General features: G+C 38.1%; 1 protein-coding gene across 1 annotated transcript; it reads right to left on the bottom strand.

Annotated features, from left to right (window-relative positions):
• Nucleotides 1-1,089: 1,089 nt before the first annotated feature.
• Rae1 (ribonucleic acid export 1) lies at nt 1,090-14,085 on the bottom strand. Its single transcript, XM_019047040.2, has 8 exons — nt 13,925-14,085; nt 11,677-11,877; nt 10,649-10,987; nt 9,068-9,221; nt 5,496-5,626; nt 4,409-4,603; nt 3,004-3,162; nt 1,090-1,892 (listed from the first exon to the last, which is right to left on the bottom strand). The coding sequence occupies exons 2-7, from the start codon at nt 11,857-11,859 to the stop codon at nt 3,076-3,078; spliced, it is 1,089 nt and encodes a 362-aa protein (XP_018902585.1). The 5' UTR covers nt 11,860-11,877; nt 13,925-14,085; the 3' UTR covers nt 1,090-1,892; nt 3,004-3,075.
• Between the last annotated feature and the right edge of the window lie 1,165 nt (nt 14,086-15,250).

Here is a 15,250-nt window from a genome sequence, read left to right as displayed (position 1 = left end):
TTCGGTTTTCATATTCTAGATAGGTATGATAGATGTAGCGTTCAACACCGCGCACATCCCTCCGATTCCCTCCTTCCAAACGAAGAGTCCACCCTGTTGAACCGTTAGCTTAAAAACTAGCGTTCATGTCTTCTCTAAGAATTTTTTTAACTTTCAGGAACTTTCATTAGTCTTAGTTAAAACCAAAATCATAAAGATTTTTCTAAATTATTGAATGAAACTTCATCAAAAATACCTGCCCACAGAAAATGGCTTCTGAAATTTCTCCTACCTTATAGTTAGTTGAAGTATATCGATGGCTGAGTGGGGGAAATGGGTAGCTCGATTTTAACGTTTAAAATTGCCAATAGTGTCTTATTTTCTACAGGGAAAACTATTCAATATATGCATTTGAGCAGTTTCATTGTTGATATGTTTCCTTGATGCTAATATGTGCGATTTTTTTAGAATGGGAGAAGAAAATTCACAGAAACTTTCAGAAGAAACTGTTGGTTAGCTACCCTTTAAAAAAAGAACGTTAGAAGAGACTTGCAAAATTGTAATCTGAGATATGCATTATTTTACTTTACTCATCAGAGAGAGGGACCGTCAGTATTGCAATGTTTCGAAGCGTCCGCAATCTTATGAACTTTCCACCTGCTAACTATGCCGAATAAATGCAATGATATTATGTTACATTGGTGAGGAAATCATCGTAATTATCTGCGACCGAATAAATGAAATAAAAAATTTAGAAAAAGAAACCTGAAATGATGCTTCATTTTAAAAGTTCATGGAAATTTCAATGCATCAAAATAACAACACAGCCCAACTAACGTTTTGTGCACTAACGAAGGCATTCACCTTAGTGTACTGACATATTCAGCAAAATTTTCTAAGATCTTTCTCCCACTTCTCTCAGTTTTGAGTTTCCTATCCCCTTTTGCCTCTTGCAGGAAATATCATGCGTTTCTCTCTTATAATAAAAAGTATTTTCATCCTTGTAAATTATTGCTGGTTAGATTCTCTATTACAATTAAGTACAACACTTATTTATACAAGATATACAACACTGAGGTAGGTACATACATAGAATTAAACTGTGTCGACTAAAAGGTGTATTTATTTATTTATTTATTCAAGTAAAAACTGACCAGAGCTAAAATAACGTCATTACTGACAAAAACACTTTTCAAACGAAGTTAAAGATTTTAACACAAAAATGTATTCTAGCAAGCACATTCTTGTTACTATCTTCCCAGCTTACAATTTTTTATTCAATATAATGATATCATAAGTGCATTAGGGAATCAGATTTTGCATTAAAGTCATGGGAATCCTAGTATTATTCCAATTTCAATTTAGACAGGGTCACCAGCAAAACAAATTTGAAATTTTTAAAGATCATACCTTTCTCTGACCTCTGAATCATTTTCAGCCTTAGGGGTTTTTTGATCCAATGCATGGACATGTGATGGATCAGGTTATCTGCGGTTCAGCTTAAAGTTAGAATAACACATAACCGCACGACAACCACCTCACTGGAATGCATAGAACCAGCTGGACTGGGAAAAAAAGTAACATGGTTTATCGCAATACTCAGCGGTACAGATTTTAAAAAAGCCCTCTTTCCTTTTGCTGTTTCAAACACAGAACTGGAGATGAAAAATCCTGGTAATAAATTACATTTCAACAATTACTTGAATTTACTGATCATTACAAAACTATCTACAGCAAAAATAACTACAATTCCTGACATGACAATCTTTTGAAACATTCACAATGTTATTGAATCTTTCGAAATTTTCAAACACTTCCATATCCTTGATATGATATATGACAGTTGCAAGACACATGACAGATTTTAACAGTTGCTGACAACTCTGTTTAAGAAAAGGTTGTGAATAAGCTGACAAGGGGAACTTCCCAAGCTGCCGCCTCCGATCGGGCTGAAAAAATTCATACGAACTCTTTGGATGAATTTATTTGACCCGTATTTTTTTGTTTTTTCCAACGCCCCCTAGAAACCCCCCAAAAAAATTCCGGAAAGTCTTGCTTTGAGCGCTCGAGTGTATATACGTAGTATAGCATCAATATCTTATCAGTCGGCGGTGGCTCTGCGGTAGCGCGCTTGCCCGGTGTTACAGCGGTCCCGGGTTCGAATCCCGGGCGCCGCGCCTACTTTTTACGACCGAATTTTATATTCTCACACATTTTCACATCGAATCCCATTTAATACAGTGGAACTTAAAACATCAATTAATTTACAACCATCATCAAACACAAATTGATCTACGATCAATAACTTCTTCAATTTGAAGTATAGATTGTTTTGGGAGGGGGGGGGGATACGCGCGCGATTATCTCGCCAATCACTGTACTTTTACATTAGCCGACGACCCGCTCCGCCCCCTCACATCAACATATTTCTCCCGATCACCCGTATGCGTCATGATTTTTCCCGTCATTATCCACAAAATCATGACGCATACGGGTAATCGGGAGAAATATGTTGATGTGAGGGGGCGGAGCGGGTCGTCGGCTAATGTAAAAGTACAGTGATTGGCGAGATAATCGCGCGCGTATCCCCCCCCCCTCCCAAAAAAATCTATACTTCAAATTGAAGAAGTTATTGATCGTAGATCAATTTGTGTTCGATGATGGTTGTAAATTAATTGATGTTTTAAGTTCCACTGTATTAAATGGGATTCGATGTGAAAATGTGTGAGAATATAAAATTCGGTCGTAAAAAGTAGGCGCGGCGCCCGGGATTCGAACCCGGGACCGCTGTAACACCGGGCAAGCGCGCTACCGCAGAGCCACCGCCGACTGATAAGACACTGATGCTATACTACGTATATACACTCGAGCGCTCAAAGCAAGACTTTCCGGAATTTTTTTGGGGGGTTTCTAGGGGGCGTTGGAAAAAACAAAAAAATACGGGTCAAATAAATTCATCCAAAGAGTTCGTATGAATTTTTTCAGCCCGATCGGAGGCGGCAGCTTGGGAAGTTCCCCTTGTGAGTAGAGACTTGAGGGAGAAAAAAATATCAGACATGATCTCAGAGGATGAGCCAGTTGCTGCAATATGGCACTTTATCCAGCTGTGCGCGGTTTCAGCTCGTCAAAACAAGACCGCAAGAAAATGTAGTTTTTCTTTAAAGGATTATAAAAGTCACGGCCCTGGAAAAAAAACGAAACAAGAAATTAGAAATTTTGGACTAGAAATACAGAGAATGACAGGAAAACTATACAAAGGAGGCAATGGATGAATGGCTGTCTGTTGTCTCCTGTTCTCTTGAACTTGAGAGGGAACTTGTTACTGAAAATAAAAAATAAAATTGTTTAAATATCCAGAAGTACTATTCAGCTGTCAGTTACTAATAGAGTTCTTTCAAAAACCTAACACCAAGCTAAACTTGACGTATGGACAGTTAGAAATTGAGCGTCAGGAACTCAGGATACATGTTTCTTTATCAATACTTTGTTCATGACATCGGGACACCTTTTAATTTTCCAAATGAAATTCATACCTAGGTGAAAAAGAAAGATCAGATGCTACAGGAGTTTGACACACACCACAATAGTTTTGGCAGGTTTCTCCATCCAACTGGGTTCTTTTCCCGCCCTGCATTTTTCAAAGAGTAAACAACAAGCAACAGCTGAGTCGAAGCACCAACATTGAGAATTCCATAAATTCAAACAGCAGAGATTAGTACTGTATACTGTGCAATTTAAATCAGGGATTTTCTCTTGCGGTCGATTCCTGGTGCTTGTATTAGATAAGTTGACACATGTTTTACATGTTGATGGGTCAGTTGTGCTGATCACAGAATCAGGTTTTGATGCTTGATTCTTGTAGATTAGTTAAAAATAATTAGATCCCTCTAAACCGCAACTTTTAATTTTCAATATTAAATGAGATATCGCCCTTTGAAAAGTCGGGTTTTTAACGTCATACACTGCAGTAGTGACACCTTTGGTTTCTTCCACCTTGCTTTCATCCAAGTTTAACATTAAACAACCAGTGCCTGATGCAGTAACCAAACATCGACTGATGAAAGCAAGGTGGAAGAAACCAAGGGTGTCACTACCACAGTGGATGACATAAAAAACCCGACTTTTCAAAGGGGGATATCTTGGTTAATATTGAACGTAGAAAGTAGTGGTTTGGACAGATCTTATTATTTTTGGCTAATCTACAAGAATCAAACGTCAAAACACGATTTTGTGACCAGTGCAAGTAACCCATTGCAGGGACCATCATTAACTGTTGTCTGATATCAACCAAAGATTGATCAAGGGCAGCAACATTGCAGATACATAAAAAAGTTCACTTCGCATAACAGTCGAAAGTAGTCAGTGTTGTCTGGCACTAGCTGTGCTTTTGCAGAATTCTTAACAAAAAAATATAGAAACCAGTACATACTTTAGCCCAGTCATACGAGACAGCATATGCAAATATTTGACCATTGTGATTAAATGCACAGCATGTAATTGATTGCTCCATGGTATCTGACGACTTGAGTTTTGTTCTTGCGTCTTTGTCCCAAAAACTAAATGTCCCATCTGACCCAACTGTTGCCAGAGTTCCGTGAACCGGATGGAATGCTACATCATTGACCTGTTACAAAAATAAGTACATGCAATGATGATTTTTTATTCAAAATTTAAAAGTAATACTTATTTGAACCCCTGTTTTTAATGGTTTACTAACATTTGATTGAAGTAATCTTCAAAGGATATATGTTGCCTGATATCAGTGCTCTAACTTCACAAGGAGCCAAAAGAATGTAAGAATCAACCCAAAAAAAAAAGAGTGCTGTCTTATAGCTCCTAAATATTAGGCTTACTGGCATAAAGTTCTAAAATTTGGGGATCAAGTTACAGCTTGTTTGCAAAATTAGATGACTCCTCAGTAGTATAATATTAAAGATGAAATTACAAAACCTCTATTAAAAAAATTCTAAGTTTCTATTACTTCTTTATTTTTTTAGGACAGTATTGCTACATTTTGAATGAAATTTTAAAAATATTGTGGAAAAGGCAATGAAAAATTACACAAAATTTGGCAGTAACGATAAATCAGCCATTCTTTGAAGAGGAAACTCCTACAGGACATCTGCAGCATCGTTAATCAAGCTTTGCAGTTTTGTTATCGATAAGCAAGCATATTCATAATTAGAAAGTCTCATTTCTTAAAAAAATCTTGGGTAAAAACGTATAATCTGCAGATAAGGTGATTGTTCGAAATCACTATGGTACAGTAAATCAACAGTGCAAACAACAAATTTGAACCTTAAAAACGTGAATGTGTTCCATGTTAAAACAGACCTTACAAGGTAAACTAACTTATTAATTTCAGATGAAGAAACTAAATGTAATGAAGGCAGTTCTGTGGTGTAGTTATTGAGACTGTTAGGGCAATGAAATTACATACTACACTTTATCATCTTGGCAAAAAAAAAACATTATCGATAGAAGCACAACACACTGGCAGAAATCATATAACTTACCGCATAAATATCCTGAAAACCACCTGTTGCTCCATTTGATCTGTGACATTTAAAAGTGAAATTTTCCTTCGGATTCTGGGGGTTAACATACTGAATAGCGACACGACCTTCTACACTACCCAAAGCAAAACCTGAAAAAAAGGACAAACACATAATAAAAGTTAGTAACACTATTTAAAAACTGGGATCAGATACCCTATTATTAGAATAATTTTAATTAAAGTAGTAAAAAAAAATCTTCAAACTTAAAAGATTTGGCGATAGTGTAAACTAACTAGAGGAATTGGCTCTATAATTGATGCTCCACAATTTTCCAAATTTTAAAATAATCAGATATTTATGTATCGCTGTCAAATATGAATTTTTAAGTAACATATACATTTATCTATGTTCAAAAAATTGAGTAAACATATAATTATTTAAAAGCCGAAGTGGATTATGGGGGACTTTATGCAGGACTGTTGTCACAGGGTTAGCAATCCTGAAGACTCCAGCTGGTGGCCCCTGCCTTAAAGCGGGTAGTGGAGATGTCATTGGCCTCTCAGCGTATGAACCAACCGCTAAAAAGGCAGACAAGGCTCCGAGCTGAAGTGAAAGCAACCTGTCGAGGAGAGGCAACTCTGAAATCAAATACTAGTCCTCCAAGTTGGGGGTTGAGTCATCGGGCTAACTATGTGGGACTTGTAAGAGGTTTTACTGTCAAAAGACCTAATGCATCGATAAGCCTCAGTACCACTGGAAAGTGGATTACAATTATATGAAATTAATAGAGTAGATGGATTAAAAAGTAAATAAGAATGTAATTATTCAATTAAATGTGAAATAAACATGTAAAAATCGCCTGTCATCTATATATTTAATATCCTAAGGCCTTTTTTGGCCTCATACAGTTTGTGCTAATTCGATCTCGGAAACTACTGGACCGATTTTCCTCGGATTTGTTTTAAATGAAAGCTCTTAGGCTGTAGACGTGCCAACATTCCTTGGTTTTTCAATTTGCGCGACCGACGTTGCAAAATTTACCTCGGTTTGATAACGACATATTAGCGTTTTTGCCGCTGGACAGTTTGTGCTAATTCGATCTCGGAAACTACTGGACCGATTTTGCTCGGATTTGTTTTAAATGAAAGCTCTTGGGCTGTAGACGTGCCAACATTCCTTAGTTTTTCGATTTGCACGACCGACGTTGAAAAATTTACCTCGATTTGATAACGACATGCTTGCGTTTTTGACGTTGGACAGTTTGTGCTAATTCGATCTCGGAAACTACTGGACCGATTTTCCTCAGATTTGTTTTAAATGAAAGCTCATAGGGTCTAGATGTGCCAAGACCCCTTCGTTTTTCGATTTGCGCGACCGAAGTTGCAAAATTTACCTCGGTTTGATAACGACATATTAGCGTTTTTGCCGCTGGACAGTTTGTGCTAATTCGATCTCGGAAACTACTGGACCGATTTTCCTCAGATTTGTTTTAAATGAAAGCTCATAGGGTCTAGATGTGCCAAGACCCCTTCGTTTTTCGATTTGCGCGACCGAAGTTGCAAAATTTACCTCGATTTGATAACGACATATTTGCGTTTTTGACGCTGGACGAGTCATATGGTTGGGGGACCTCCCACCCTCTGATTTTCCGTTTCCCTCTCCACGTAAACCCATCCCTACCTGCTCACAACACGTGTCACCCTTCTACCCTAGCGTGGGTCCTACGGCAGTTTCACTCATGTCGGGGGTCGGCTCATGTCTTCTTCCAAGAGAATTGGTGATTTATCTTCACCCTTTCGCACCGTTACATTTTCAAAAAGTGTTCTGATTTTCTTTTCCAGGAGTGTTATTTATTTTTCAAGGTTGTTTCTTTTTCTAAAAGTAAGTAATTTTTCGTTTCCTATTCTTTGTTTTTGAATTTATCATTTTGCCTCCAGGAAGTCCTAGCTCTAAGCACTGGTAGTAGCAAAATTTGGCTCGCGAAGCGAGCCAACAGTTACTCGCGGAGCGAGTAACTGGGGGTCCAGGGGGCTTGCCCCCGGCTAGCGGCGCAAGCGAGCGTAGCGAGCTGAAGCAGCTAGTTCTTAAATAAGTTGAGACAAGTTGTAACAAAGTAAAGTTACTGAAAAGTAATTTTACTCAGACATGTAAAATGTTAAGGCTTATTGAAAACACTTAAGATCAGCTTTCACTGAGGGAGGTACGTCAAATGATGTGGAATGAAGATCTCAACTTACATTTGAGAGAGTTCTAGCTATGTTAGATTTCTGGTATATACAGTGTGTGCATACGAATATTTATTTGAGGGGTTTCAATCACTCCAAAATTTCAAACTAAATATCCTAGGGATTGGACTTTTCAAATAGGCGATCAATAGTATGTAATGGAATCAAGAGGTACGAATTAAAAACCAACATCTTCATATCATATAATATAATATACTCTTCAACGTTTTTACTGTGCACTTTGACTGCTAAGCCAAGTTCACAGGTACCATGATCATCGTTGGGAATTTAGCAGCAATTGCCTAGCAGAAGCTATATGCGCTTCCTGCAGGTATTAAAGCAGAAGTATGAATTCTCCTTCATACTTGAAGGAATGGTCTATTGGTAGGTAGTTTTGTACTTTAAGGCCTTGTCCATACGAGAGTGGTTCGCGGAACTTGTCCCCAGAACAAGTTTTAGCTGAGCTAAAAACTTATTCCTCCAAAACTCAGAACTCCCCCGTACTCCGAGCTTCTACATATGTTTCTTTTGCTGTGAATTTGTTTGTTCTTGTTTTTTACGTCCTTTACATGTCTTGACATTTATTTTTGTTACTTTGGCGGCCATAATAATCTATTATTTTGCAATGATTGTAGGTATAGTTTTATTGAAGTTCTGGTTCCAGTTTGGGCGAACTCGTGTGGACAGCATGCCTCGTTTTATGGAACAAGTTCTGGGAACTGAGAAGTTCGTCGAATAAGTTCCTCAAACCACCCTCGTGTGGACAGGGCCTAACTGTAAAAATTGAAGAAAAATTTGCCCGTGTATTTTTCTGTTTTTCTCTACTGTGCGCAATATCCATGTTAGTGAAGTTGGGTTTGATCTCCTTCATTTTTAGTATTAATCTTTTGAAACAGATTCCATACACATAATGCATTCTTCATACTCCTTGCAACTCTTACTGTCACTTTTAATAGGACCAAATTTATCAGAGACACCAAGTCGCATTTTGGGAAAAAAACAAAAAATGAGTTAGGAACATGAGTTGGTTTTGAATTCATCTAGCTGTAAATTTGATCCTGTCGAAAATTCAAAGTCCAGAGAAAATACAACATGAAAAAAGTTGTTAAATTTTGTCGTTACCATCGTTAACAACGTTTTTTTAGTTATACGGAGGAATAATTGAACCTTGAACCTCCTTCTCTCCGTTCAAACTTGATGCAACTAGCTGCCTTTCTGTTAAATCCGTTCAATTGAGAATAAATAGAAATGACAGAGAGAGGACACAACCGAAAAAATTGACTGAGAAAAGCAAGACTCTTACCCTTCTATGAGGAGATAATTTAGGAGAACAAAAACATTTCAAGTACACTTGAGAGAACTTACCAGTAGGCTGTTTTTTCTTATCCTTGAAAATTGCTAGACATCGGTGCTGGTGCTTCAGAGGAGAGTCGACTCTTTTGAATTCTTGAGGTGTGCCTTCCAACTGGTAGATAATGAGACCACGCGCTGCAGTGCTTACTACAGCCATGGGATAGTCCTGTAAGAAGAAGGCAAGATGGGCTTTCAGAAATCTGTCAGTTTCAAACTTTCGAGCTCTCAACATAAAATGAAAATCACATTCTTAGTTTATTGGTAACAATATCGTCATCTTTCGGCCCAAGTATCACAAGTTCCATTTGCACTTCCTTGCTATGTTGCAGGACAACTCAATATTGTGTTATTTTTTTTCTTTAAAAATTTTGCACATACTCTTATGAAAATTTCAGGGAATGATTTTGATGACAAAAGAAATATTACGGGAAATTTTCCAGTGATTCTGTTCACTAGTTTTTGAGTTAAAAATTGGACAAGTTTAAGAAATTTGGCAACGGTACCTGAGCACAAATGGATCTTGTGATGCTTAGGCTGTCATAAAATGATAGATCACAGAATATTTTTGGGTACATAATAATTTTTAAATCAGCAAATTGAATGATACACATACCGTGACGCCTTTTGCTTCCATCAACGCGGAACTCCAATAAAAATCATGCTACTAATCTGCATTGTACTTCAAAACAAGACTTAGATGGACAAAAGCTCTCATAACAGAAAAAACATCTTTCATTTATGCAAATAACCGAACATAAACTCACTGAATCAATTTTACAAAATTGTCGAGAATTTTGACAAACTGCCGATAATGCAGTATTTCTAGAAAAGATTCTTGATAGGGTTCCTCCTGGGAGAAGGCTCAGAGAGCGCCTAATGAGAGGTTGGAGGGATGGGATTGAAGCAGAAATGTTTGGATGCTCGATGCCTGAAGGGTTGTAATTCGACAGAAGGCAGTGGAAGTTAGGTGTCGTAGAGAGTCATGGAGTGCAATAAAGCGACTTATAAGGCCTTGTCTCCACGGGACGTTTTCATGGGATTTGTCCCAAGTTCAAATCGCAGGAATAAAAATTCTGGGATTTTTCCCAGTTACTGTCTGCACGGGACAGGGCTCATACAGTCCAGCGACTAGTTTGCGTGGGAAGATAAAGTAGTTAAAATCGAGTATTTAACCGGGATTATAATAATAAATGCACTCAATTGACAATTAGACACATTATTTTAACTAAACAAACATTAACAATGTAGTAATGAATAAAATATCGCACAATTCGTTTTCACTTCTTCTTTTTCTCTCAGTGGGTCCTAGGGGTACAAGTACCATACTTGGTACTGGGAAAAATATTGATTAACTCAATATTTTTCCCAACTTCGTAAGTGGGATTTTTCCCTGGGACAAATCTCGTGAAACGGCTCATGGAGACAAGACCTCCGTATTATAAGTATGTTCTAGAAAAGAGCTTTTACAGGCAATGTTCTTGTGCTTGTTGCAAACATGCAGCATTTGTATGTATCTCGGATTTAGTAGAATGTGAGAAGATGGATGCCAGGACAGCAAGCAATAGTGTTCTAAAAAAAAAACTGGTTACTCACAACATCTGCACAATAGCATCTTTCCGGTAGATTCAGGGTAAGCATAGGGGTGGCACTCCTTGTGTCCCAAAACTTGAGAGTCTTGTCCCAAGACCCAGTCATGAGACAACTGTAATTTGATCCTTTGACCCAGTGACATGTTTTGACAGGAGCATCATGAGCTGCAACTTGGATAGACTGGTTGCTCGCCAAATCCCAACATTTGACCATCTTATCACAGGCGGCCATGAAAACTTTGGTACCATCATCGTGCCAACATACATCCAAGACTGGCCCTTGCATGGACTGCATTGATTTTGGGACTGTCTTCCCAGACTGTTCAATTTCCCAGCACCGCACCTTCAAGAGATCAAACTTGTGAGTGCTTCACTAATTTTTACAATCTTGTGAATGAAGTCTTTTATGACTTATTAAAATCGAATAAACTATCCGTGATAAAATATAAGGGTATTCCTGAGAAGAATTGGTTACCTTTCTATCAAAATATTTGCAAAGAGAAAAATAATCTTTCTGCAAGATATTTTTTTGCTGCCTCCTGCTAACTGAGAAAAAGTCATCGTTGTGATAGGTAACACAACAGGTTTGCTGTTGAATAAAAAAAATAAGTACACATTCATCACCTGAGTTTGGAGGTTATTCTATTAATTTATGTTTCAATACTGAATGAATAAAAAAAAAGAATTATTTCAGGTGTTTACGAATTCAATTACACTCATCCTGATTTGATCCATAAAAATTCGTGTTGTCGCCCTGAGGTAGGAGGGTGATTAATTAGTGCTAGTGTTGCAACTTCAACGAGATCCTGGTATAAAGGCAGACTGGACACCAAGCTTTGATCACTTAACGCAAGGGAGGTTAACCATACTAGCACTTAAAAATTATTGCAGCCCTGGTACCTACAGCATTTCTGCTCCCTGCAAAAATCCAAGTGCTATGATGGCTGTATTAGAAGCCTTTATGGCTCTCAAAACTTGTACATTTCTCCTAATATTTTGGTTCGAAGCTCGCATAAAATTACAGTTACTTACGTTGTTATCCCAGCTACCAGCAATCAAAAAATTCTGGGGGATGGACGGGGGGCTGAATTGTAAACAAGTAACAGAGTCATCGGGAGGGGGAGTGACTTCAAAATCCTTCATCGGATTGGTTGATGTCGATGCAACCGGGGTTGCACCAAACGATGAGCCGCCGCTCAAACCCTGGGAAAACATTTTTGCCTGGGATCAGAGCTGTAACAGATAATTAAAGATTCAGTTTTTTAATCGTCCTGAATTTATTGGTAATTTTTAAGAACTGGAGATGAATTGTCTCCACCTAGGGCGAATAATAATCCTGGGAAAGTTCTCCTGTCAATCGGTTAAGAGCAATGGGCAGTCGATGGAGTTTCCCATAGAAGCTCTGAAAAAAACAATAATGAAGATCAACCATGAAGAATTACTCACTGAAGAAGCAAAATTAAGCCTGTTGCCTTGGTAGTTAAAAGGTCAGATTCCAACTAATCAAACTTGCTCCTACAACCAGATGAGTACAATAAATAACTCCTGCAATTCATAAAATGCAATAATATTTTGATTAAATCTTTCTGCAATCAAGCTTATTCATTCCATTGGGGCAAAAAAATGTTAACAGTATTGTAACACGCGACATCTCAAACACAAGTGCAATTCCTCTATAGTTACTTATGTAAAAATCTTGCACTGAAAATGGGAGCTATCAGCCATTGCTCAACAAGGTTGTCGATACTTAATCGATACTTCCAAAATATCGATACTTTAGATCAATACTCATCGATACTTGGCATCGACACACAATAATATCAATACCATGTGGTATAGATCCTCAGTCGGCCCCAATATCAATGATATCGATACTTAATCCGATTTGACCATGAAGAAGGCCTCCTTTTTTTTTATACAACTTCTCTTTCTCCTGTTCCACCTTCACCATGCACTGTGACAAACGACGGAGTAATCAGGTTTCTCAAGATGATTACTTTCGTTAAAAATATTAAAAGCTCGGTTTGATTACAGTGGTAAAGGGCTCATAATAGTTGACTCAGCACGCAAATATGGGCGGTTTCGAGAGTCGTAAATCTGGCGGAATTTAATGGCTGAAAGAAATTCGCACACTCCAAATTACGGCATAATTTAGAAAAGGTATCGATGGTATCGATACCTCAAAAGTATCAATACTTCAGCTCGTTGCTCGATACCGATGCTTAGAGTCGATACCAGTATCGATACTTCCCCGAATATCGACATCCCTACTCAACAGCTATTAGAGCAGGAAAAAGAGTCCTTTTCATCAAAATTTGTACCAACTTAAATCAAATAGTTCAGATTAACTCATAAAAGCTGCGCCCTGATTCTCTTCAATTACCAAAAATTGTGCACTTTCTGAGGGTTTCAGTGAGCCATTTATCAACTCATCAATGACTCCAACAAGTGAGAGTTGGAAATGGAAATCATGGGTGCATTGTTGTGCCCTAAAATTTGTAAAAACTCACATGATATTCAGCTGTCGGTGAGAATAGGGAACACAACAGTCACTCAAAAAAAGCGTATTTTGGTTGATGATCGGTCGAACCAAAATGGGTGGATCATGCTATTTTCGAATTTTGCTTTGACGCAATCAAACTTTTTCGGGACTCACCAGACAGATGGACGGTGGAATTCTAACAAACGTTGGAGCCAAAAGTGAACCCTACAAAAAGTAGGATTCGGAGGAACCCCGATGTGAACAATGGCATCCAACAAGCATCAATGCCGAATGCCTAACCTCTAAATGTAAGAAAGACCGCCAAATATTCCGATTCATTACCAGTGTACCTGTTATTTGTTATTTTATTATTAATTTTATTAAAATAAATCTAGTCTAGTATTTTTTCGTATTTTCTTAAGATCCGGCAAACTCTTCGCAACTCATCTCTGATTGGTCGGATTCTGGCGACTGCTTTCAACAACAACAACGCCCAGTTTGCTCCACCGCAACACTTTTGCTCGACCGATCATCAACCATAATACGCTTCAAGGTATTCAAGACGATCTGAATTAATGTCAAAAGAAAAAAATTCACACTTTCAAAATTATGCCGGTTGAGCAACTACCAGCGACTCCTATTCTCTGCGTGCGAACTGCAAATTCGGCACTATGCATGAGAACATGATTCCTCAAACATTAATAAAGTCTGTAGGTATGAAATGCCAAGATTAGCCTCTAAAATTCACATGTAGCCGACTTTGCAATCGCAATTACGGGTAGCAAATGAAAAAAATACCTTGAATCCAAAGATGAGGGTTCAGTTTAGAAAATTCACGATCGAAATTAGGGACTGGAGCTATAAAAAGAACATAATTCACAATTGAAACAGATAACTCTTTTTTGAGGGACGCACAGCACGTTCAATACGTTCATTCATAATCATCAATAACTTAACCTATAAATGAAAATGGCGGTTTGGTTTCATTTTGACGGCCGTAGAAGAAGCTCAAGGGACCTGGTCGTACTGGCATGCGATATATCCATAGAGTACAATAGAGTCGCAAAGTACTGGATCGCCGTTGAAGTCACTTTTCGAGGCTGTTTTGTCCAGTTCTCCGGAGACTAGTGTGCGGCGACTAGCGACGACGCATACGCAGAGACTCGCGCTCAGCGCTCCCCACCTCCCCACTCCCGACTCGGCTCCGTTCGTCGGCTAGGTCCACACACATTGAATCAGCTAAGTAGGCCGGTAATAAGTCTGAAATTGAGTCCATATATGAATATTACCCAGGAGTAACATACATTAATGGATTCGTTATGGCTTTGAATATCTATTTATAGCAAAATTTGCACAAATTAATATAGATGGAATTTAAAAAAGTCGAAAAAAACACAAGCAGTCGTTGATTTCTCCATAAGCCACCGTGTTAAAAAATGCCGGTTGGTTCACAACTTGGTAGTTAAGTCAGAAATTAAATCCCTATATGAATATTCTCCAGGAGTAATATACATCAATGGATTCATTATGGCTTTGACTATCTAATTATAGCAAAATTTGCACAAATTGATATCGATTGAATAAAAAATGTCGAAAAAACACAGGCAGTCGTTGCTTTCCCCGTAAGCCGCCGTGATAAGAAATGCCGGTTGGTTCACACTTGGTATAAGTCAGAAATTAAATCCCAATATGAATATTATCCAGGAGTAATATACATCAATGGATTCATTATGGCTTTGACTACCTTTAAATAGCAAAATTTGCAAAAATTAATGCTGATTGAATTATAAAATACCTAAAAAACACAAGCAATTCTTGATTTCTCCATAAGCCGCCGTGTTACAAAATGCCGTTGGGTTCGCAAATGGTTCACTATTTTCGGAGCACACGTGGCTCGGAAACGCCTGTTAATGGATTGGCTTCATCGGCGCTCCAGTACTTTGCGACTCTATTGTACTCTATGGATATATCGCACCGATTAGGTCAAAAATTTCGGCAGATTTTGAAGTTTTAGCCCAACCAATGGTGAAAGTCCCTGCGCATAAGTCTGAAAAATCATTCTAAACCCAAAAATTGGCAAAATTCAGAGAAATAAAAGTAGAATAGCGTTGGGAAAAAAACCTC

This window comes from Bemisia tabaci, chromosome 3, assembly GCF_918797505.1.
Source record: "Bemisia tabaci chromosome 3, PGI_BMITA_v3".
Lineage (NCBI taxonomy): Eukaryota > Metazoa > Arthropoda > Insecta > Hemiptera > Aleyrodidae > Bemisia > Bemisia tabaci.
This window is presented reverse-complemented; position numbering and strand designations above follow the sequence as displayed.

What these genes read in the sequence shown, in the direction of transcription:
- Rae1 (XM_019047040.2), bottom strand. Translation starts at nt 11,859, where the DNA reads ATGTTTTCCCAGGGTTTGAGCGGCGGCTCATCGTTTGGTGCAACCCCG. An exon ending in TAAGAAAAAACAGCCTACTG is followed by an intron (nt 5,627 to 9,067) that starts GTAAGTTCTCTC and finishes CCTTTTTTTCAG; the next exon opens with GTTTTGCTTTGGGTAGTGTA. An exon ending in TCTCGTATGACTGGGCTAAA is followed by an intron (nt 3,163 to 4,408) that starts GTATGTACTGGT and finishes TTTTTTTTCCAG; the next exon opens with GGCCGTGACTTTTATAATCC.